Below are 22,186 nucleotides of genomic sequence, written 5' to 3'. Positions count from 1 at the left end.
GATACAGTGAATGCAGAACCAACAGATCCCTGCTATTCTGAGCCCAAATAAGAATGTATTGGAGGGTGAGAATTAGTTTAGTGGTAAGTGCAACATCACTTCTGATGAAAGTCTCATGAATGATTGCATATAACAAACACGCCTCTCTCGGGAGGTGTTGGTGGCTGAGAGGTTGCTTGTGTGGGGCGTGCAGGCGGTAGGTACCGGAAGCTCGGTACACTTTCCCAGTGTTGGTGTGAACCTGAAACTGCTCTGAGAGAGAGTGCATTAGAAACATAATGACAAGAAGGAGGGAGATGGGGTGGGGCAGTGGCTTTCATGACCTTAAATACTTTTGGCATCTCCACAGAAATCTAAGGGTATTTCTTTCTAAGCTAAAGCTAATTCATATTTTTGCTAAGCTGGTTCATCCCTTCTGCGAACTATGCTTATGAAAAAAATGCAGGGCCCTGTACTTCTTGGAGCCACCTTTATCTGTCTCTAAAAGGCAGTTGTGGTTGGGTTCTTTGCACAAGCAGCTTGACTTTTTTTTTTTTGGTACCGGGGATCGAACTTGGGTCCTTCTGCTGGCAAGGCAGGCAGCAGAACCACTGAGCTAAATCCAGCCACCCCCCACCTTTTTTAGCAGCTTGACTTTTTAAAAGAGCAGGGTTCACATAGGGAAGGTGTGTGGAAGTTAAAACAGAACTCCGGCCTCAGGGATTTGTAGGTGAGGCGCTGTACATTCGCTTACTGTATCCGGCTGAATGTCGGGTGAGAGAAGTTCATTTGTTCAGTTGGTCTTCTGCGTTGACCGAGCCACCTACTGATTCTCAGACTCTCCTTGGGGGTGACGCTAGAGAGATCAGTGGGGCGTACTGTCAGTAGGCTCTGAGGGCTGGGTGGATGCGGGAATAAACAGCACCCGTGGGTTAAGTAGTACCCAGGGAGGCTCGGATACCATGCAGTGAAGAAACCAGTCGCTGGTAGTTCCCCCTACACATATTTGTCCTTGTGCGTCACATGGAAGATGCCACATAGCCATGGAAATACTGGCGATCCTTGAGTCCAGTGTGGCTCAGCCTGGGCCACTGAGGAGAGGTGGGAGTGGGGTCTTGAGGACTGAGTGTGTGTGGGTGTGGTCAAAGAGAAGGAGCTCGGCGGTGTCATGGAGAGGCTGGCACCATCTCCACGACCAAATCAGAGATTTATTGTGGTGAAGTCGGCCCGAGCGGAAGGAAGGGCTTTATGCCCAGGCGTGGGCCCTCAGACTTCTCAGAGACAGTCACAGGTGACCTTGGGACTCTTGATTTCCTGACTTTGAATCACGACCTACACAGCTCAGAAAAAAATCTGCCCCAGACTATTTTCATAGCTTGGTAATGTCTAAGCTTTAGCCATTTTTTTTTTCAACCCCAAATCTAGGAGCCTCTTTCAGTTTTCATGGACATAAGTGTTTCTTCAGTGTGAGACTCGTATGTACCCCTGTGTACACAAAGGACAATATTAACTCATTGGCCTGTTTGTAGCTTGGCATAGCAATAACTTCAAGGGCAATAAAATGTCAAATCCCCATTTAATTTCTAATTGAGCTGTTAGACTTCCTTTCTTCTTTTCTAGGGCATTTCTTTCTCTCTCTCTCTCTCTCTCTCTCTCTCTCTCTCTCTGGATACTGGGGATTGAACTCAGGTCCTTGCGTTTGTGAGGCAGGTGACATTTCTAGGGCATTTTTAAGGGCTGGAATATTCCTGAAGTTCTCTATCACTTACCTGGACTAATGTTATGGATTATATTAAATTTCACTTATTTTTCTCTGCACAGCTAGAAAATTAAGGCAGCCAGACTATCTGCTCTCAGTCTTCTCTGCTTTCTTATGAAGAAGCAAAGGACAGCTCAGGACACTTTGGGGATGTTCCAAGAGCACTTTCCTGGAGGTCCCCCAGCTCCATGTTTCTGCTGCTACAAAATCAAGATGACCCTGCCACACGGGGAGGTCCTGCCAGGCCCCTGAGTCACCACCCTTAATCAGGAGCAGCTTGCTGTTAGTCATCTGTACATTTCATCATGTTCTAGTTCTCTCAAAACCAGCAACGCCAAAACTAACACAAGAAGGGGCATTTTTGCTGGATCCCCAGTGCTCACTGATTGACAAGTCAGGGAGCTCTGGTAGCTACAGCAAACCGGATCCCCTCCGACACTAAAGAAGCATGAGGAGACTTACCCAGGGTGCTCCTGGTCTGAACAATGGCCAGGCGGTGCAGTATCAGTGGCAGCTACTCAGAGGAAATCAGGAGCCTTTAAACTCTGGAGAGATGATACTTTTATGCTTGAGAAACAATTTTGAACAAAATCAAATCACCTATCAGATTGGCTATCTTCATTCACGATCTCTGCTAGGCTTTACCAATTGGACATAATTTCTCAGTAGTTGACATTCAGCAAAGATGCAGCTCTGTTTTCTGTTCTTTCAATGCCCTGTTGCTCCTGAAAAGCAGAGGGCAGAGACCTTCCCAGAGGGGAGCCAGGGCAGCCGGTCCGGTGGAGCACATGGCTGGCCTGGAGGGAGGGTGGGGTCCTGGCTCCCAGGATCTCGTGGTAAAACCAGTTCGGAAGATGAGGTGTCCCTTCACACCTGTGAAATGTATAGTTTGTTAACGGCACCATAAATTGCTCAGCAGAAAGCGTCTGCTCAGTGGAGAAGAAATTTAAATAGGTTGAGATTTTTCTGGGGCTGACTGAGCCAAATGAAACACAAGCTTTCCTGATGCTTCCAAGGTTTTAATGGAAATTCGTGCTGTTCAGAAGTTTGCTGCCTAATTGTAATTCATGCCATTTTCAGGTCCAACACAGGGTAGACCGAAAGGAAAATGTTAGACAGGTCCACTTGTGATTCTCATTGTGCTGGCCACGGAGTGCCAGCTGCACACGTCTGGGGGCCTGGTGCGTGCAGAGGCGCCTGCTACAGGCAGCCCGCCTCGCGTCAGCAAGTGGAGAGCAGCGCTGGCTGCACAGTAACTGCAGGCTGCGCCCCACGCAGAACCAGCCTTCCGCAATGATTGTGCATAAGCTACCAGTGTCAGGACCTCATTGAAAAGCCTATGGTCCCCATCACCTTAAACCAGCCCACCTCAGTCTTTTTTGAAAATTTAATTTATTGGTACATTCTAGGTAGACAGTACAGTTACATTCATTACTGGGATCGTACCTTTATTCCTCATTGAAAAGCCTATGGTCCCCATCACCTTAAACCAGCCCACCTCAGTCTTTTTTGAAAATTTAATTTATTGGTACATTCTAGGTAGACAGTACAGTTACATTCATTACTGGGATCTTGTACCTTTATATGCCGCCTCAGTCTTCATCAGAGGAATTTTGGAAACTGATAAAAATAGAACTGCGTACAAGATTATTTATAAAGCGAACTTACCACTTTTCTCCTCCTTACTTTCCCTCCTTCCTTTCTTCTTTGCTCCCTTTCTCTCTCTCTCGTTTTTTTTGAAAACAGGTCTAACTGGTCTCAAGGGAGAGAAAGGAAACCCAGGCATCGGAACTCAAGGTCCAAGAGGGCCCCCAGGACCAACAGGTAAATCTTTCTACCTGGCAAAAACCTGCAAGATATGAATGTTGAGATTCCCTGGCTGTCACAGGGAGGAACAGGGCCGTGTTACAGCCTGGTACCGAACTACAGTGGCTGGATTTCCCATTCGTTCTACTGGGAGGCCGCTGGTTAGAAAGGACCCTCCCGATGCGCAGCCCTGAAGACTGCACATCTGTGTCCGCACCTTAGGTTGCCCAAGTTAGGCTAGGTGAGGACTGGCACTTGGAGGGTGGACGCAGTGAGCCTTTCTTTCGTATTCACAAACCTGCAGACGGGGAGGCAGCTCTCCTCCGTGTTGGACTGTGACCTCCGTCGGGGGCCAGGCAGCCTCCAGGAGAAAGAGAAGGCAGGTCCTCGTCTCCGACTGAACACAGTGGTGTGTGCTTCACGTTACAGCTCACTGGCTGGGACTGTCACAGCCCCAGGGAGAAATGAAATCTAGAGAATTGGGAATTAGAAGGGCACCGGGAGCTCCTTATCAAGTGACTTTGTGGGAGTTTCGTGCACAAAATCCGCTTCTAGAATGGTCAGACTCGTGTTACTGCGCATTTACAGCCGCAGTCCTAGCAGTGAACTAAATGTTTTATAGATTTGTCCTTCCACTCGTATAATGATTTTGGAATATAATTGCAAGAGATTCTCCTCATGTAATAGGATCATTTGGACTGCAAATACTTGTGTTATTGGACCTTGGATTAATTACGCGCCTCCCAGAACGAGAGGTGGGGGTGGGTGCTGACTGAAGGGAACCGAACGTGTCCCGGGGCCCTGTTCCATCAAAGACCCCCACTTCTCACTTCAGCTCTGGTTCCATAGGTTCTGTACACTGTCAGAACCCAGGACTAAAACCAACGAGCATACAAAACCAAAATCCCAGCCCATGTGCTTCTTAAACTTAAAACTTACCGGTGCTCTCATTTCCATTCAATCTAGAACCTCAACGGTCTTAGAGAGACTAAAGAAACTTAGATTCGCATGTTGGATGCAGTTTCAGACTGCATTTGTTTTCTCTGGGATAATGTTTTAGGCTCAGACTAATTTATTTTAATGATCTGGAGTCTTATGCCAGTACAGATTTGCATGAGCGTTCTAACTAGATTGGGACGTTGCGACCTGTGTGTGTGCCTGTGCCCACATTCTGAATCCACGAGAGATGTGTGGGAAAACCAGAGCTCTACAGAGAGAAACAGGTTTTCAGAGAAAAGAATGCTTTGCTTCCCAGTTTCCTGATGTGATTACAAGCATCAACTTCCAGGAGAATGTGATTCCAGCAGGATTCTGTGCCCGTGAACGCAGTTTAAGGAAAGGAGCTCAGTGAATAGAGGGGCTGATGGTCCTGTCGTGTGTAAGATTGCTCCTTGTGAGAATGGCTTCATTTCATGGTGATCTTGAAACTCTCCTTCCTGTGGTAAAAGAACAACTCTGTTTGCTCCCGCTTCCTAGGACCTTCAGGGGAGAGTCGGCCTGGCAGCCCTGGGCCCCCCGGCTCTCCCGGACCACGGGGTCCCCCGGGCCACCTGGGGGTGCCAGGTCCGCAAGGTCCTTCCGGCCAGCCTGGATATTGCGACCCCTCCTCGTGTTCTGCCTATGGTGTGGGAGGTAAGTGCCACCCTCGTGTGGGCTCAGGGCGATTTTACTCTTACTACACAAGGTTGGGGGCGCTGTGAAAAGTAGAGCAGTTAGGAGGGGAGGCAGAGCTTGGACGGCTCCCTACATGACGCCATCTGCGGGCCTCTTCTGTAAAGCGGGGTTACGTCGAAGGCCTGACGAGGAGGCTCAGCCCATCTAAGCCTTCTCTGCTTGCCAGTGGTGACCCACGTAGCCTTGGCCTCCGGGTCTGGCCCTTGGAGGGTACAGCTGAGCATTGTGGGGGCCCCGCTCTGTTCCTACTGCGCTGTGGCCAAGACACCCTGGAAAACTGACCCTTAGGGAAGCCTCAAAACTTAGAACCTCCCCTTAGTGAGCAGGTTCCCAAGATTCTTTGGGGCGACTTCATGCCCCATGAGCATGTTGGGTGTCCGAGGATAAGCTTAGGAGAAGTACAAGGGGCCGTGAATTTAAACTTTCTGCTTCGGGAGAAATTTAACCTTATTTGCCAGAGAAATCGATCAATGTTTTGCTGATGTGTTTTTCTCTGTCCGCCTTTCCCCTCCCCGTTCTCTCAAATCCCCCGTCCCTTGTTAAGATCTGATCCCTTACAACGATTACCAGCACTGAAGTGGATGCCCTCCGCTCTGGGCACCCTGGCACGGGCATTTGGCTATGGACACAGATCTGTCCTGCTGGGCACCACGCCTAAGTCCCTGCCCCTAACAACAGGCTCTCCTCTTTCCTGCCTCAGCCGCTTCCCTGCCTTTCCCCTTCAGACCCTTTGCTCTTCCCGCTCCAGTTGCGATGGAGTGAGGGCCAAATCGTGCGGTCAGTTGTAGTAGGCCCGGCTGCGGCAGTCCCGAGAGAGGTGTACCGCTGTGTACCAAGAGTCTGTCGCAAGTCCGGTCCAGGAAGGGTCTGTAGGAACACAGCTCCACAGCGCCTTCCCCTCCATCCTGTCCCCACGTGCACACATGAGCCTCTTCCCCTGACCCTGCTGCTTTCCTTCCTCGCCTGGTTGCCTGCTTCCCCTTTCCCCCGGGGATGGACTTCTAACATGAGATTGATTTTTAGATTTTGTTTTTCTTTTTGTAACTCGTCTGAATGTTCAGGGTTTCTTTTGTAAATAAAGCACATACTATTTAAGCTCTTGGCTCCGATTCTAGTTTTCTAACCATTTCTCTAACGGTCATTCCTTCTTCCTTTTGCTAACCGTGAGACCTGGAAAGGAGCTAGGGTCCTCGGTGTGCTGGGTCAGGCAGCTGCTGCTTTCTACCCAAGCAGGATACCTCTGTAGTTGATGGACCAAATCTGTGTCTCTGAGGACCCACATGAGGGGAGAATATTCATTTGTGGTTTCTGGGTTCTATCAGGTCCCCACCCCACTTTTCCTCTTTAGCCCCCCATCCAGATCAACCTGAATTCACCCCTGTCCAAGATGAGGAAGAAGCCTTGGAACTGTGGGGCTCCGGGATCTGACAGCCTCAGAGGATACTGAAAGACCAGCGGCAAGACCTCCTAAGGAATTTTACCCAAGAAAATATTGTCACAGGGTTTGTATGCTGGGGAGCTCATGTCTGCAGCCTAAATCTCCTCCTCGGATAATGTTAGCATTACTGTTATTATTATCAAAATTATATTTTTAAAAATCCCTTTGATCCATGACATTCCTTGCTGTTTTGTCCAGAGAAGATTGCCCAAAGGGCGACTTGGAAAAATAAATTGAACCCTGGAGTCTTATGTGATAGAGGACCTCTAGTCCTGAAATGAACAGGAGAGATATGACAATGTTGGAGGAAAATGGGCCCCTGCAGGAAAAGAGCGAATTCAAAGAGAGTCACAGATCATACCACTCCCCAACCCCACGGGAACCCTAAGAAACAGGGCTCATCATCGCTGACACTACCTCTTGCTTGATTGAGCTGTCTGGATCTTCGATCACGTAGTGACTGGTTTCACGGGTATCTAAAAGGAAGCTCCCAAATGTAATCTTTCTGGATTTGATAATTTAAAACATAGACTTGGCTTCCCAGTGGGTTTGACTCCTGTAAAGTAACGACTTTGCACCAGCTCTGCTTCACCCAGCAGTATGTCCCAGGGCTTGTCACTCCTCATCCACAGGGATTACTTTGTACATGTAGAAGAGTTTTGGAGAACATGGTTTTATTTTCTTTTGTAAGCAAATAAAAATTTAAAACAAACTAGGGGGATTCTTTTTGCTGCATTTCTGTGGTCTTAATTGAGTGTCCACCAGAGTAACAACAGTTGCCTTTCTTTAGGTAAGCATTCAATCTTTCACTCATTCATTCATTCTGGTACAGTAAAGCATAACAAAAGAAGCAGTCAACCTAAGACACACAGAACAACAGAATTTTATTACTCATTTATAATCCACCAGGCAGCAAAGGCAGTGCAAATGAAATAATGCTCTAAATAAGTATCTACCAGTGGTTTACCAATGAACCCTTCTGTCTTCCAGTATTAAGAATAGCCTGAAAAACTCTAAAAGGCAGGGGAGAAACAAAATTAAATCCAATAGACTAGCCTTTAAATTGAACTTGTCTTTTTCTTGCAAACGAAAAAGGTAAGTACTTAGGAAAGAATTGAGTTAATGAGAAAAGAGAAAGAACCACAAGTGATTGTGTGTGCCTTTCTCCTGTAGCATCTTCGTGGGAACCGCTTTTATAAAGTTGAGTGGAGTTTGTATTAGCTTTCACTCACAAGACACCTACAGTTTAAAGGAGGAGATGCTTAATTTGGCTTAGGCTTCAGGGCATTCAGTCCATGGTTGGCCGGTCCCAAGGCATAAAAGTCACCACAGAAGTTTGCGGTGGAGCCAAGCTGCTTAGTTCATGGTGGCTGAGAGGAGGAGGTCAGCAACAAGACACTGGCCCCAACACTATGCCTCCAGGACCCATGCAGACACACCTAGAATTGTGATACACCCATCCTCTGAGCAGATCCCCTAGTCAATCAGCCTTCCTAACTGCCACATCCCACCCCTTGTCAACTTGTTACCTATACACGTGTCCTTTAACCATACTTAATCTTCAAATAAAACAATAGCAAGTTCATAATTTCTCCTAACAATATGTCATCCTGTGTACAACTGGAAGCACAATGGTCCCTTCCACAAAGTCTCAGCATTTTTCAAAAGTCCAAGTTAATGTTTTAGCTCTGAACTTCTGTAAAAACAAACAAATTACATAGTCATAATCTCAAGTTACAATGGCATAGGGTAAATATTCCTATTCCAAAAAGGGAGGAAAAGGGATAGAAAAGACTTGGACCAAAGCAAGACCCAAACCCAGCAGAGCAAATATTAAGTCCTGTCGCTCTATATCCAGCATCTAGGGTGCATGTTAGTGAAATGTGAGCATTCCAGGTGCTTGGCTGGCCCCACTCCATGCCCTTACTGACTGAAGCCCATAGAGCCCCTCTCGGGCTGGATCCACTGCTGCCTTCAGCTTCCCTTGTAAAGGAGTGCTCCTGTCCCTGGTGTCTCTGACTTCCTGAGTCCCCACTGTGCCCCAGCTTCATTTCCATAGCTTCACACACTCTCCTCTCAGAGGCTCCTTGCCTGGCCTTCTTTTGAAATATGAATGAAAGTGTCCCTCACCCTGGCCTTTGAATTCTGCATGCCAGTAAAACCAGCATCATGCAGAAGATGCCATGGTCTGATGTCAGTGGGAGCTGCAGTCAAGTCCCCTTGGACCACAGCAGCAGTAGTGTTTGTCTAGATGACTGAGTATGTTAAAAAGAGTCCTGGGGAACCATTTCCCTAGGTGGCTCATCTTGAGTGTGGGGCCCCTGCACTGTCTTCTCAAATAAACGGCTCACATTTTCTCCCCTTTGTCCCTGCAATGATGGAGACTTGCTGATTTCAGAGATGCCCTCAAGGTCTCTTTCTTGTCCCTATGCAAAGTAGTCTGTTTCTTTTTAACAATACTAATCTTTTCAGCAACCTCATTCCTTTGGTCTCACACCTTTACAGGCCCATTTTGGCCAAAATTTAAGTTTTTCCAACGTTTGTATTCTTTTTGTCCCCAACTCACACTATAACTAAAAATTAAATGTAACTAAAAACAGCTGGCAGTACTCACGCAACAGCCTGAATTGGGCTGCCTTGAAATTCCTCCACCAGATTAATCCACTGTCCTTAATCTTCCTGGCAAAGTCTTAAAATGTGGGTGAAATGTAGACAGTTTTTGTTTTTGCCAGAGTGTAATGTAACATACATGACCTCTAGTCCAATTACCAATGGAGCTCTTGTTCCCAGCTAAAGTGTCCTTAGCCTGGCCTTTTCTGTCTTCATTCCCAACAGCCTTCTGGTCACCCATTAGATTGTGCTTATGGCATGCAAGTCAATTCTAAAGCCTTCTAAACCACATGGTCAGGGACAATCACAACATTGATTCCATTTTGATTCTAATTTTCTGTGTTCGTCATCTTTTTCTGTCTCTGGGACACAATGCCCACAATTTAAATTATAAGAATTTTAATTAGTACAGAGGGACTCAGAGGTCAGTGCCTCAGAGTGGGCAAAGACGAGACCTCTTCTGTTTGGCCCACTTTTTTTTTTGGTATCAGGGATCGAACTCAGGTCCTTGCGCTTGTGAGGCAGGCGGCGGAACCACTGAGCTAAACCCCTGGCCCCAAGAAGTTTAATTAGGTTCATAGTTTCAGAGAATCCAGTCCATAATTACCTGACTCTAAAGCAGAAACATCATGGTGGAGCAAACGGCTTAGCTCATGGCAGCTGGGAAGCAGAGTGCAAGAGCGGTGCCAGAGAGGAAGCAGCCAGAGGCCAGACGTAGTCTCCAGTGCCAGGCCTCCATGACCCACACAGACCTACCAGAAGTGTGCTCCACTAACCCCTGGACTTACCTCACAGCCAATCAAGTTGATATTCTCCAATTGCTGCAAGATCCTTCAGAGCCAGAAGTTGGGTCTTTATGGATCATGAGAAGGCTAATTAGGGTAGTGTTGGCTTGGTTACCAGGTCGTCTGACCCTCTGTGCACCTAAGGGTCTCCCGTCCTTTTGTTAGTGACACCACAGCAAGTGAAGAAGACCTCTTTATCTAAGGGTTCAACCGGGAGGGCCTGTTTGGTGCTTTTGGGGGTCAAGGAAATAGCCTTTGGTGTCTCTGCAGGGAACAAAAGAGGACAGTGAACAGAGACCCCACAGCCATTTCCTCGCTGGTGTGTTGTACGAATTTACCCACAGGAACAGGACCAGCTAGGAGAACGGCTCACACAGCTGTCAAGACAGCCTGACCCAGAATCCTGAGAGAACTCTTCCAACTCTGACAACCGGGCGTGTGATTAGTCACCCATAGCCCTCTGCCTCAGACTTCTCAGTCTAAGACAACGTGTTCGTGTAGAAGAGGATAGTTACATATTTTACCGTCTGGCCTTGGAAAACAAGTAGTCCCCAACCATGTCACTCTAAAGACTCTCAGCCTTTGCTATAGTTGCTAAAATGTAAATCGCTAGGAGTGCTAATCTACTCATATTATTCTTGAGTTATGCAAATACATGTGGCTTTGATTACACGTGATCGCCATTTGTTTACTGAGGCTACAGAAAAGTTTCATTGGTTTGAAATGTGTCATCACTTGGACCTAGTGTATTAGATTTTTATTGAGTGAAATGCTCCAAAGGTGTAAGTCATTCTGGATTTGTGTGTTCACAACACATTGCATGTAACAAAAACTAATATTGAAGCACATTTTTATTGACTTATTTTTGGCAGGAATATACCTCTTTTAATTTGTAATTTGTATTGTTTTCTGAAAGCAAAGCATCAGTTTATTTATAAAAGATATTACTCTTCAGAATTTTCATCACTTTTGTTAGAAACTCTTAATTTCTTTTGAGAATAGGTGTTTTAGACTAATTTTACATTCAGAAGACCCCAATTTAATTCAAGACAACCCTCCCTCCCTCTTTTCTACCACCTGCAACCTTCTTTATTTAATATTGCTGTGCACCAGGGTATTTTAGTTCTGAGAATAAAACCATAAACAAAGAAAGACTTAGCTGGGCATGGTGGTGCATGTTTGTAATCCTAGCGCTAGGGAGGCTGAGGCAGGAGGATCACAGTGAGTTTGAGGTCAGTGTAGACTATATAGTGAGTTCAAGGCCAGCCTGGACTACACAGCAAGACTGTCGCTGAAAGGGAGAGAGGGAGAGAGAAAGGTGGGGGAGGGGAAGGGAAGGGAGGGGAAGGGACGGGGCTGGAACGGACGGGTCTGGAACGGACTGTCCTCACAGAGCTTCCTTTTCTCTGCTGGAGGAGGACCTAAGCACATAGACAAGCAACATGGCAACATGAACTATAAATCATGATGAAAAAGGACAGAGTGGCTGCTGGGAGGGTGTAGGCAAGGGCATGGACAGGAGCCCTGCTCCTCCCAGGCAGCAGAGACCGCAGGCCCCCTCTGTGGGGCTGGCACTTGCTAGGAAAGTGTGGGCGGGGGATTCCAGGGCAGGACTTGTCCAGGACGAGAGCCCTTCGTCAGGAGGAACGGGCAGAGGCCAGCTGTCAGGGGAGGGCGCCACAAGGCCGCAGGCCAAGGCGAGCAGGGTGTCGGCGCTTGCGATTGTATTTTAGGTTCCTGGAGCACCAGCTGAGGGACCGCGGCGGGGTGGCTGAGCCGGGTGGGCTCCGAGGCGGTGGAGGCGGAATCTCTCTCCAGCCGCACTGCAGGACCTCGGTCCCGAAGGGGCGGCGGAATGGCCCGCGGCCCAGGCCGGCTGTGAGGACTGCGAGATGGGTAGATGGGTCGGGCGGCGCTCAGACCTCCCTGGGCCCGGGCCGTGGCGCCCTCAACGTCCGGAGGAGGCGGGGAGTCGCCACCAGGCTTTGGCCTGGCGACCACGGGCCTCATTCGTGTCGCAGAAGTGGAGGACAAGTTTCCCGTGAGCTGGGAAGCGGCCGAGAGCCAGAAACACGGGCGAGAAGTGCAAAGCGACTGCGTCCGTGTAGCTCCTTTGAGCCTCACAAACCCCGGCAAGGGCCAGTCCGCGCTTACCTCGATGCTCCCTGGGAAGGGCCGGAGAGGGAAAAGTTAAGTTCTTTGCCCCGAACACAGCCATCGCTCGGGTCAGCAGTGACGGGAGAGGCCCACGCCCGACTTCGAGGCACGTCTCGCTCCCGTGTCGCTGGGCCTGCAGGGTCCTCGCCCCGCTGCCCCGCTCGGCGTCGGGCCGTCCCCTGCCTTCCCCAGCGCGCCTGGACCTCAGCCTGGGAGGCACCGAGCTTTGCGATCACTAGGGGCGCGGAGCGGATGGGAAGGCGGTCACGGCCGTGATGGCTCCCTCCTCCCAGATCGTTTCGATCACCAGGGGCGCGGAGCGGATGGGAAGGCGGTCACGGCCGTGATGGCTCCCTCCTCCCAGAACAGTGAGTGCACACGACGGGGACACAGTCACGCCTCTGGGAACCCAAATTCGGGGCAGGGAGCTCGAAGAGCTCCGTTTACCAACAAACTCCTGCACCAGGCATTGAACAGGCCAGCCGGAGCTTGCGCTGGTCAGGGCCGGGTGAGCACAGGAGTCCTGGCTGTGGGCTCCGCTCCTGGGGAGACCTCGCCCTCTCTGCTCTCCCTCTTTCACTGCTGTTTACAAGAATTCTCCAGCTTGGTTATTTGTGCTTTTTTTTAAAAAAATTAAATGCATTTAAATAGATCTCGCAACCAAATATTTGACAAACCACAGCCCAGCAAAGCCGTTGCCAAACCCTTAATGCGTGTTCTTTCTTGTTTCCTTTTTGATGTGCTTCTGCTTCACTGGGAAGGAGTCGGCCCCACCCCGGGCAGACGAGTCCCTCACACGCACACCCAGGACCCAAGGCTTCCGTCTGTGTCGTCTCCCCAGCTCCGCCAGGGCCCCCTTGACAACTGGGACCCCAGAGTCCCCTTTCTAGCTGCGTTCCCGTGTTGTATGCAGTCGCTTGACACTTGATAGCTGCTCGGTAAAAGGGGAAACACTTCTAAGAAGCTTCTGCTCCCAGCACAGGTTCTTTGAGGAGCTCGGTTTTGATCACGCATGAGACAGTCGGGGTGGGGCGTTGCGGGCACTGTGTAGCAAGTTGATCTGCACAGGTTAAAGTCAGGATTCCCTTTATCACAAGACTGCAAAGTAACACAGCTGAGCCGACACTGCACAGAAGAAGCAGAGTAGGCGTTGTGATTGCGTTGGCTGTGCGTGCCCTGGTCCGCCTGCCGGTGTGGTTCAGGGAGGGTCCGCGCCCAGCAGCGCGGTGGCGGGTGGGGAGTACGAGCGAGAGGACCTGGGAAAGGAGCTGGGCAGACTCGCTGGCTGATGGGATGTGGAGAAACCACGCGCAGGAGGTGAGAACGTCTCAGAGATTCCGAGTCTGGAAGACCGGGTAAATGGCAATTTCACAAGCGAGACAGAAACCTGAGGAGGGAGAGAAAATGGGTTTAGAAGGGAAAGTTGGCTGTGAGTTTTTTTCCAAAGTCCATTATGAGTTGCAGATAGTGACTTAAGAGAGTTGAAACAGGACAGAGCGAGTGGGGTGACTAATTCGGGCAGTGCAGCCGGTCCGGGCTCAGTTCCTTTGGGCCGTCCCCACCGGGAAGGGCTGCTCTGCTGCAGAGTGGAGGTTTCCAAGGTGTAAACCAAAATATTTGGTTTAAAAAAAAGGTCATAACTTTTCCTTCTAATCCGTTGTGGCATTGGAAACACTGACGGAGAGGGCTCATTTGCTAGACACAGTCAGCATTTACAGATTTCCTTGGCTGCAAAATCCTGGTCCATCTACACCCTAGAATCAGTAACATTACCAGAAATTAAGGAACTCAAACACTTGTGGGAGTTTCACATTATGCATCTGGCTGAAGGATTTCATTAGAAATCTGGGTGACACAAAATATCCAAATGTACTGTGAAACGAGAAAGAGGTAGCCGAGCAGGATCTGTACGGTTTATCGGCCCGGACTGTGAGTTGAGATGGATACTCAGACACGTCACAGCGGTCACCTCCCGAGCGTGGGGTCACAGAAACTGGGATCTTCTAAAGTGTCGGCTTTACTTACCTGTTCCTATTTCCAGATGTTTTCGGTACCTGGGGTCGAACTCGAGACCTTGTTCTTGCAAGGCAGGCCGCAGAACCACTGAGCTAAGTCCCCGGCCCTAGTTCCGTATGGTCTAAAAATACCTTGCAAACTAGTGTGTGCTTTCAGAAGCTTAAAGTGTTAATGGAGAATGGCAAGAGATTTTAGAGTGAAATTCTCCTTTACAGAAGAATCTGTTCACCGTTCACTATCACCGTGACGACTAATGATGGGGAGGAAGTGAGCGTTGCAGTTTTCGGATACTTTAATATCACATGCTGTATTCGTGTGGCCTAGATGGGAGCCGATGGTCACGTAAAAAGCACAGTGAAAGGACCTGAATGCACTACGTGAGTGGTACCGTGATTCGCTTGTTTTGGAAGCATTTATAAATGTATAAATGCTACTGATGGTTGTTTTTCTCTGTACCTAAGTGTACAATAAGAAACATGTGCTGAAGTGGTTTTTGTTTCTTGTTCAATTTCATTGAATTTTATTGATTAAAAAAAGCATGACCAATCTGCAAACTGTTTGTATCAAAAGAAGATGCATAATGAAACCCAGAGCAGTAAAAATAGTTTTAAAGCTCCAAAATGAATTCTGAATGGTAACAAAACAAACACGACGGATAAAGCCAAACAAGAGAAGCATAATTACCAAGGACATTCGTCTCTGTTTTTCATTGTCCTGTCCTTGGTTCAGTTCCAGTTCGACCTGATCGAACGTATCCTGATTGCTCTCTGAAATTGTCATAAAATCGTCCACATCAGCTGGGCTTTCCCTCTGAGGAGGCACTGGGTCCACATGCGCTTAACTTCTGAGTAGATGTTTCAAAGGGCATTGGGTTTCCTGAATGCTCGTGTGTGTACTTGGCCTGGCCTTTTCGTGTGCAGTCTGTGAAGTCTTTGAACTTAGGCGGGGAGGACTGAACTTCATAAATAAAGCTCTTCTCACAGATGTTCGCGTTATCAGATTCGGACACCGCTAACAGCAGCTGGCTGCCTCCGCGGCGCCACAGGTCTGTCTGTGACTCAGAGCCCCGTAGGGTCTTATGGGCCGGCTGCAGTGACAGCCGCGGGCGTCTGAGGCACGTGCACTGTCGTTGCTGCGTAGGAACGCTTCCTGAAGGAAGGGTCTACGCGCGCAGCCAAAGAGAGTGTCCAAGGGCAAGAAGTGGCAAGAGCGACTGTGAAATCCGCGGCGGCAGTGCAGAAAGAGGCCGGCAGTTTCCGTAGCTGCAGGTCCAGACAGCGGCACAAGGCCCTTCCTGGTTACCAGGGGGAACACAGCTCGTGAACCTTTTCTGAATCTGAACATTCCGTCCTCAAACAGTGAGATGTCGCTCCTACCTGCTGGTGGTGCCCACAACCTCAGATGTGTTTAGAAGCAATGGCCTGATGGTTTGTTACCCATCTCATGCCTTTGGGGTGTGATCAAAAAGTAGGGTGGATATTTAAATTTATAAATGACTACAGAACACGGCACACTGCTGTGAATCCCCCTCAAAACCCTCCCCTCACCTGGAACATTGGCCCATCGTTCTACCGCTTTTGGCAGCGGTTCTGGAGTCCTCTTTCACAAGCATTTTTAGTTGCATTGCCATCGCTGCCTCCAAGTCCTGAGTCGATTTAAAAAGTTGACTTTTCGGGGTTATTTTGACTTTGGGGGAGATTCAGAAGTCACACAAGTGCCAGATCCAGCGAATAAGGTGGATAGACGACACATGGTAATGTTTTGGGAGCCCACCTTTCTTCTGGACGGCACGGGGCAGCACCATTCAGCATAGCTTTCATCACAGCACAAAGAAACTCATGAAAGAGGACTTCCAGGACTGCTTCAGGGAGGGGCCAGCACAGTGGGGTAAGGAGGCTGAAGGTGAGGAGGAGGATTCTGAGGGGTCATCATGGCAATGTGTCCTTCACTGTAATAGATTACTTTGTAATTTAAACATTCACCACAGAGTTGCCCACCCCTGTATATTGGAGCTGCTGTCCACAAATTCTTTCCTTCACTCACTAGGGTCATACTTTCGTCTCCATGGCTTGGGTTTTAGCAGAGTCCCTCACATGCAGGTCCCAGACGTCTCCTAGGGCCCGAGACTGGCTGGTTACCATGGAGTACAAACTGTTCATCTCCCAGCTTCCTCCACGTGGCTCTGTGACGTGTTCCGTCTGGTGAAAGAGATGACTTTGGAGGGGAGGAAGTGGAATGTGGTGTCCTCTGCCTGCTGCTTTCCCATTTGACAGCTGAAGCACAGGTCACCAAGGTCGTGGGAGGGCCGAGCCCTCACAGGGCCAGAGCAGGACTTGTGGATGACTTTGAGGAAGGCCAGTGACTTCAGCAACAACCAGTGTATTGTTTTTTGTTGGTACCAGGGTTCGGATCCAGGACCTTGTGCTTGTGGGGCAGGTGGTGGAAGCACAGAGCTAAATCCCTGGCCCCAACCAGTTCATTGTTATGTAGACAAAGAATGAAGTTTAAACGTGTAACAGCCAGAGCTGGGTGTGTATGGTACGTTAGCTGGCATTAGCACAGCTAAAAAAGCTGTCACTGCCCATGCGACCCACGTTTATTATGGACCTGCAATGGGCCCCAAATTCTTTTCAATGTTTCCATAGCCAGGAACTGAGCCAGGAGGGCGGGAGACAGACACAGACCTACTTTTGCTCAGTAAGTCCAATCTGTCAATGGAAAAACAACTAATTGTCACACAGTAAGGGTAGAGTACATTTGTTTACAGGGAGCAGAGGTGGAAAGGGGAGAGAAACACCTGGGCTGATCAAGGGTAACGATGAATGAGACGTAGGGAGCTGCAGGAAACTGTTCCCCGTGTGAAAGAAGACAGGAAATGAGGATAAGGTTAATGTCTGGCTGAATCAGGATCAATGCACCCATCTTTCTCCTGAGAAAACTCCGAGGCTCTACTAGGGCTGGAATAATCCGCCCCCTTGGGTGTGTAGAGATCCGACCTTAGACAAATAAACTGTTCCTCTCAAGAACCTCCAAAGTCCTGACTCCATTGCCTCAGCCCCTAAAGCATACAATCCAAAAACTAACATATGGCCAATAACGATGTGCCAAATATCCTGACTCCGCCCTGGCTCCACCCCTGCCTTACCCTATCCAATAGCGATCCAGTAGCACCACCCTGTCTCCACCCCCACCTCACCCTATATAAGCCTGTGCATTTCCTACCCGGAGTCTGTGTGGTGATTCCTTCCCTTACCCTCCCAGTCTGGGCTCCTGAATCCTGTTTCACAAGCGGGCTCGTGGAAGAAAACAATTGTTGCCGGGACAGGGAACCTGCCTATACTGGGTAAATATTGAAATTTCGGGCAAGGATCACATCATGGGCAATGTCATGAGTCAAGAACTGCCAGTACAGGCCGCCTTAGTAAAGGGTCCTCACGCCCTAAAGGCATCGAGGTGTTTCCAGCCCAAACTCAGGTGAGTGTAGGGCCCCCTGAGTGCTCTAAAGATGGCGGACAAAAGCCTCTTAAAAAAGATGGCGCAGGCGGGTTGTTTCTTCCGCGTTCTTCTTCCCCAAAGGCGTCAGCCCCGCCCACTGGTTTCTCACTTCCTGTCAAACCCCCTCCTCACTGCAATAATGGTCATCCGGAAGAGCCTGCCTTTTCCGGTCCAAGTTGGCGGCCTCAACCCTGTGCGCCGCCATTTTTTTTGTGGGATGAGGAAAAACAATCCTCTGTTCGGTCTTTAGCGTGCCTCCAGGGTCCTTAGCCTCGGCTGCCCAGCCTCCTTCTCCACAGCCCGGTCCTGGGATCTCCAAAAAAGTTTCGAAGTGAGAGACCTGCAGCGGGGCCTGCTGAGCCTTTAGGGGAGCGTGGTTGGCGGCCAAGTCCGACAGCTTCGTGGTGGCCGAAGGTCCTTTTGTTTTCCCCGGCCACCGCTGTCCCTGCCTCCCACCATGGACTCCAACCCAGCTGCTCCCAGCCCCACTCCCCGGGGACGTTAGGGCCCAGCGGGGCAGAGAGGGCTGCGAGCACCGGGTCGAGGCCAGTGGGATGGGTGCTGCGCTGCCCTGGCGTGTGGCCGTAGGGACTGTGCTTCCCGGCCTGTGGCTGCTGGCGCTGCGCAGTCCTGGGAGGCTACTGCACGCCCAGGAACAGCCTTCTAACCGCAGAGCCTTTGATCTCTGCTTTGTCCTGGACAATTCCGCAAATAATCATACAGAAACTTGAAAAAACCCAGCTGTTTGGTTCTCCGTTGATCTCCATACAGAATGACAAAATTCAGATCCTCTCTTCAGTCATATGCTTCATCCCCGCCGTAAGAAAGATTTTGAAATTTCCGCCTTTATTGCTGTCATCGTGTCCATGGTGGCAGTTATTTCCACCACAACAATGGCAACATTCACCTCACAAAATCAAGTTGTGACAACGGTCAACCAGCTAACAAAAAAAATCCCCCAAGCCTTCAAAGAGACTGCCCTGCTATTTCAAGATGTCCGCGCAGCCATACACAATTTACAGATCCAGTTAAACTTGGTTTGGGAGGAATTAATACCCAGGAGTTAGATGTTGTAACCTTAAATAATGTGTGGGATACCATCTGGTAAAAAATTCAGGCTGGATGGGATAATTTGAATAATTTGATACGTGGATTGTTGTTGGGATCCCCATTTATATTAACCTTGTTTGGCATATTGTTAGTGTTCTTTATTTTAAAGATCAGACATGCCAGTAACTGTTAGGGAATTGATTATGTAAAGTATTTTGTGACGCCGCCAGCACAGGCTGCATTCTCCTGGTGCTTCTTGGCTCTTAAAGACCTCATGCTCTTATCTCTAGCCCCCACCCCCCAAGGCCACAGTGGTCTGGAGAAGTTAAACCGGTTTCTCGAGGACCAAACCTATAAAGGGCAACCTGGCCTGTGACAGGTTAAAGGTAGCCCGCTCCTCATAAATAAGCAATAGCCCAGCCCAAAACTGATAAAAGGACCTTCCTCTGTTCTTCTGTCCTTCTGCTTCTTCCTCCTCTCTCTCTCTCTCTCTCTCTCTCTCTCTCTGCTCTTTCTCTCTGCTCTCTCTCTCTGCTCCCACCCCTTGAATAAAATCTCTAGTTGGACCTCAGTGTGTGTGGCCTAGTTGTTAAGTGTCACAATTCCCTTAAAATGTAGTCCTTTTGGCTGAGGCTCTGGAGTCAAAGACAAAAGGGGGAACTGAGGATCAGGGTAACGTCGGGCTGAGTCAGGAGAGCTGCACCCATCTCTCTCATGAGAAAACTCCAAGGCCTATTAGGGCTGGAATAATCCGCCCCCTCAGGTGTGTAGAGATCTGACCTTAGACAGATAAACTGTTCCTCTCAAAAACCTCTAAAATGCTGACTGCATTTGCCTCAGCCCCTAAAGCATGCAATCCAAAAACTAACCTGTGGCCAGTAACGATGTGCCAAATATCCCGACTCCGCCCTGGCTCCACCCCTGCCTTACCCTATCCAATAGCGACCCAGTAGCGCCACCCTGTCTCCACCCCCACCTTACCCTATATAAGCCTGTGCATTTGCTGAATAAAGCGGAAGTGTGCCAGGAACCTCCCGGAGTTTGTGTGGTGATTCCACACCTTGCCCTCCCAGTCCGGGCTCCCTGAACCCTGTTCTGCAAGCAGGCTCGTGGATGAAAACAGCAAGGAAGAATGAGGCCATCCATGATCGGGAATTGCCAATGTTAAAGCAGGGCAGGAATGTGATGTCAAACAGGAGTGGATGGAGACGTGGGTTAAAAACCTTCAAGAGCCTTATGGGCCTTGCCAGGTGATAGGGAATCTGTGTTTTGCTTTGGGAGTAAGAAAGCTCTGTGTCTGTCTCAGTACAAGGGTGGGCTTCAGCACGTCTCAGCTTTGGTTCTCCTAAAGATGGCATATCAAACAAGGATATTTATGTGGGAGGTTTATTTGGGTGCCGGCCATGGGTATCAAGGACCGGAGCAGTTGACACGGATCGCAGAGAAGCCAGCACAGGTGTGTTATCAGGGTTGCTGCCCACCGGGTGGGGATCCAGCCCCAGGCGACCTCTGGGAAGGGAGGGAATGTGTTTAAGAACTGCCCCAGGGGTGGGAGGCTGAAGTTTCTGCTCTGGCTGCTGAGTCCTGCTGGCTGAGCTGTGCTCTCCTGGGTGCTAACTTCTAACTCTGATGCCATTTTGGTCTGTGAGTCCTCTGAGAAGAGCACCGGGTTCCTTGTGCAAATGGGAGGCAAGACACTGGCAGTAGAGGTGAATCCGCCTCTCAGAACAGCCTGCCAGACCCTGGCTAAGGCCACAGGTGAGCTGAGGGGCTCTGAGTCGAGGGTGGAGTCGCTCAAGGCTAAGAGATGTTAGAAGGCAAGTTCTCGAGTCCACTGGCACCACGGGATTGCAGGGGTGAAATGAGACGGATTCCTGGCGGGCTTTAGGGCCGAGGGACGCATGGTCAGACCCGACACACAAACATCTCCAGCCTCCCTGAGCTCGTGTTCTAGTGGGAGTGACGGAGAGAAGAAACCTAGGGTGGGTAGGTAAATGGTTGGGTACAGGAGAAAGACTCAGGCATTATGGGAAGTAAATGTAAGTGGTAGAGCGAGGGGTGAGCTGGAGTCTTCATTTATGCTGACCGGGCCTTGGTGAGAGGTAACAGCTGGGCAGAGATGAAGGCCCGAGGCAGGGAGGCAGGAGGCCGGATTCTGAGGAACAGCGTGGGGATCCCCAGCCCGGAGCTGTGCAGAAGGGGCAGAGGAAGAGCTGCAGAAGCGCAGCTGAACCAGGGCCTGGGCTTGGGTTTTACTCTGAGATAAACGGAATGCGGAGATCATTTAAACCTTGAGTTTATAACATGTCTTGGGAGCAGCCAATCTGTTCAGGACAGATAAATGACAAAGTGTGGTGTTTACACACAGTGGAGTACTGCTGTGCCCCAAAGAAGGATAGATCTGAGTCGTCTGTAGGAAGACGGATACACCTTGAGACCGTAATGTTAAGAGAAATAAATTAGCCCCACGAGGTTAAATGTTGCATGGCTTCTGTTACACGAGAAAAGCCAAAACATAAAGAGCTAAATAAAAGACAGCTAGTGGGAAGTAGGGAGGTGGATCTTTCTCACAGGGGAAGGGGACCAAGAGACGGGAAAGGGAAAGAGGAGCCGGAAAGAGATGCAAAATAATGAAGATGTGTGAGGTACAGGGGCCGCTCCGCAGAGGGCTGGAACCCTTGTGTACTGCAGAGGTGGACATCGGGGGAGGGGGAAGCCTGAGGGAATTAAAGAGAAAATTTTTTTTAAAAATGGAGAAACAAATATTTCCCACTCTTTGGTTGAGTTTTGCTGTTAAAAGGAGCAAGGTCTTGGGGGAGGGTAGCTCACCGCCCAGCGGAATCAAGAAACACTGAAGAGGGGAGAGAGGGCAGCACTTCGTGTGCCACAGACGCGCGGCCTCGGGTGGGTCCTCTCCGTGTGTCGCTGCTGGACCTCGAGGAGAGCGGACTGCCTTGGGCCACAGCAGTTTCCAGCTGAGATGCAGCGGACACATCTTAAACTTCGCCTGGGAAGAGGCTGATTTCAAAAGGAATCCACCTCCAGCCTATTTTAGGAAAGGACACTGGCTTTTCCGAGATGGTCTTCACTTAGGAATGTTCAAAGCTGGGCGGCTCCAGAAATGGTTGTGTGCGGCCTCGCGTTTCCCACCCCAAATCCTGTGGCTTTCAGAAGTTAATCTATGTATTCTCAGTAATCGTGTTCTCTCCACGACGCCTCGTCACGAACACGAGGTCGCTTGGGTGGTGGCAGATGTGGCAGGCGGGACTGGCGTTATCCGCCGGGTCACACTCGGGGGACGCTGACAGCGCCCGCACCTTCTGCTCTCGGTGCACGCGTGTGCGTGTCCCTCCCCTGCTCGGGCAGCAGGATGTGCGTGTGCAAGACGCCCTGGAGAAGCCCACGGAGTTGCCCCGC

The 22,186-nt window shown here is 49.7% G+C and overlaps 1 protein-coding gene and 1 long non-coding RNA gene across 3 annotated transcripts in view; one reads left to right on the top strand and one right to left on the bottom strand.

Moving 5' to 3' along the window:
* Col14a1 (collagen type XIV alpha 1 chain) overlaps positions 1–7,346 on the top strand; it is a 161,684-nt gene extending 154,338 nt beyond the window's left edge. The window contains exons 46-48 of one of the 2 annotated variants that reach the window (XM_010619503.3): positions 3,485–3,562; positions 5,021–5,176; positions 6,567–7,346. In XM_010619503.3, coding sequence (XP_010617805.1) covers positions 3,485–3,562; positions 5,021–5,176; positions 6,567–6,646 — 314 coding nt within the window. In that variant the 3' untranslated portion in view covers positions 6,647–7,346. Of the gene's footprint in view, positions 1–3,484; positions 3,563–5,020; positions 5,177–5,762; positions 6,314–6,566 lie in introns of those variants that run through there. The other variant, XM_010619504.3, reaches the window with a different exon arrangement.
* Positions 7,347–12,907: 5,561 nt separating this feature from the next.
* LOC104859019 lies at positions 12,908–16,660 on the bottom strand. Its single transcript, XR_779262.1, has 3 exons — positions 16,268–16,660; positions 14,909–15,518; positions 12,908–13,595 (listed from the first exon to the last, which is right to left on the bottom strand). It is a non-coding gene; the product is annotated as an uncharacterized LOC104859019 (long non-coding RNA).
* Positions 16,661–22,186: the final 5,526 nt, after the last annotated feature.

This window comes from Fukomys damarensis, unplaced genomic scaffold, assembly GCF_012274545.1.
Source record: "Fukomys damarensis isolate Sample0158 unplaced genomic scaffold, DMR_v1.0_HiC HiC_scaffold_5, whole genome shotgun sequence".
NCBI lineage: Eukaryota > Metazoa > Chordata > Mammalia > Rodentia > Bathyergidae > Fukomys > Fukomys damarensis.
The sequence above is the reverse complement of the archived record's forward strand: the minus strand, read 5'-3'. Positions and strand labels throughout refer to the sequence as shown.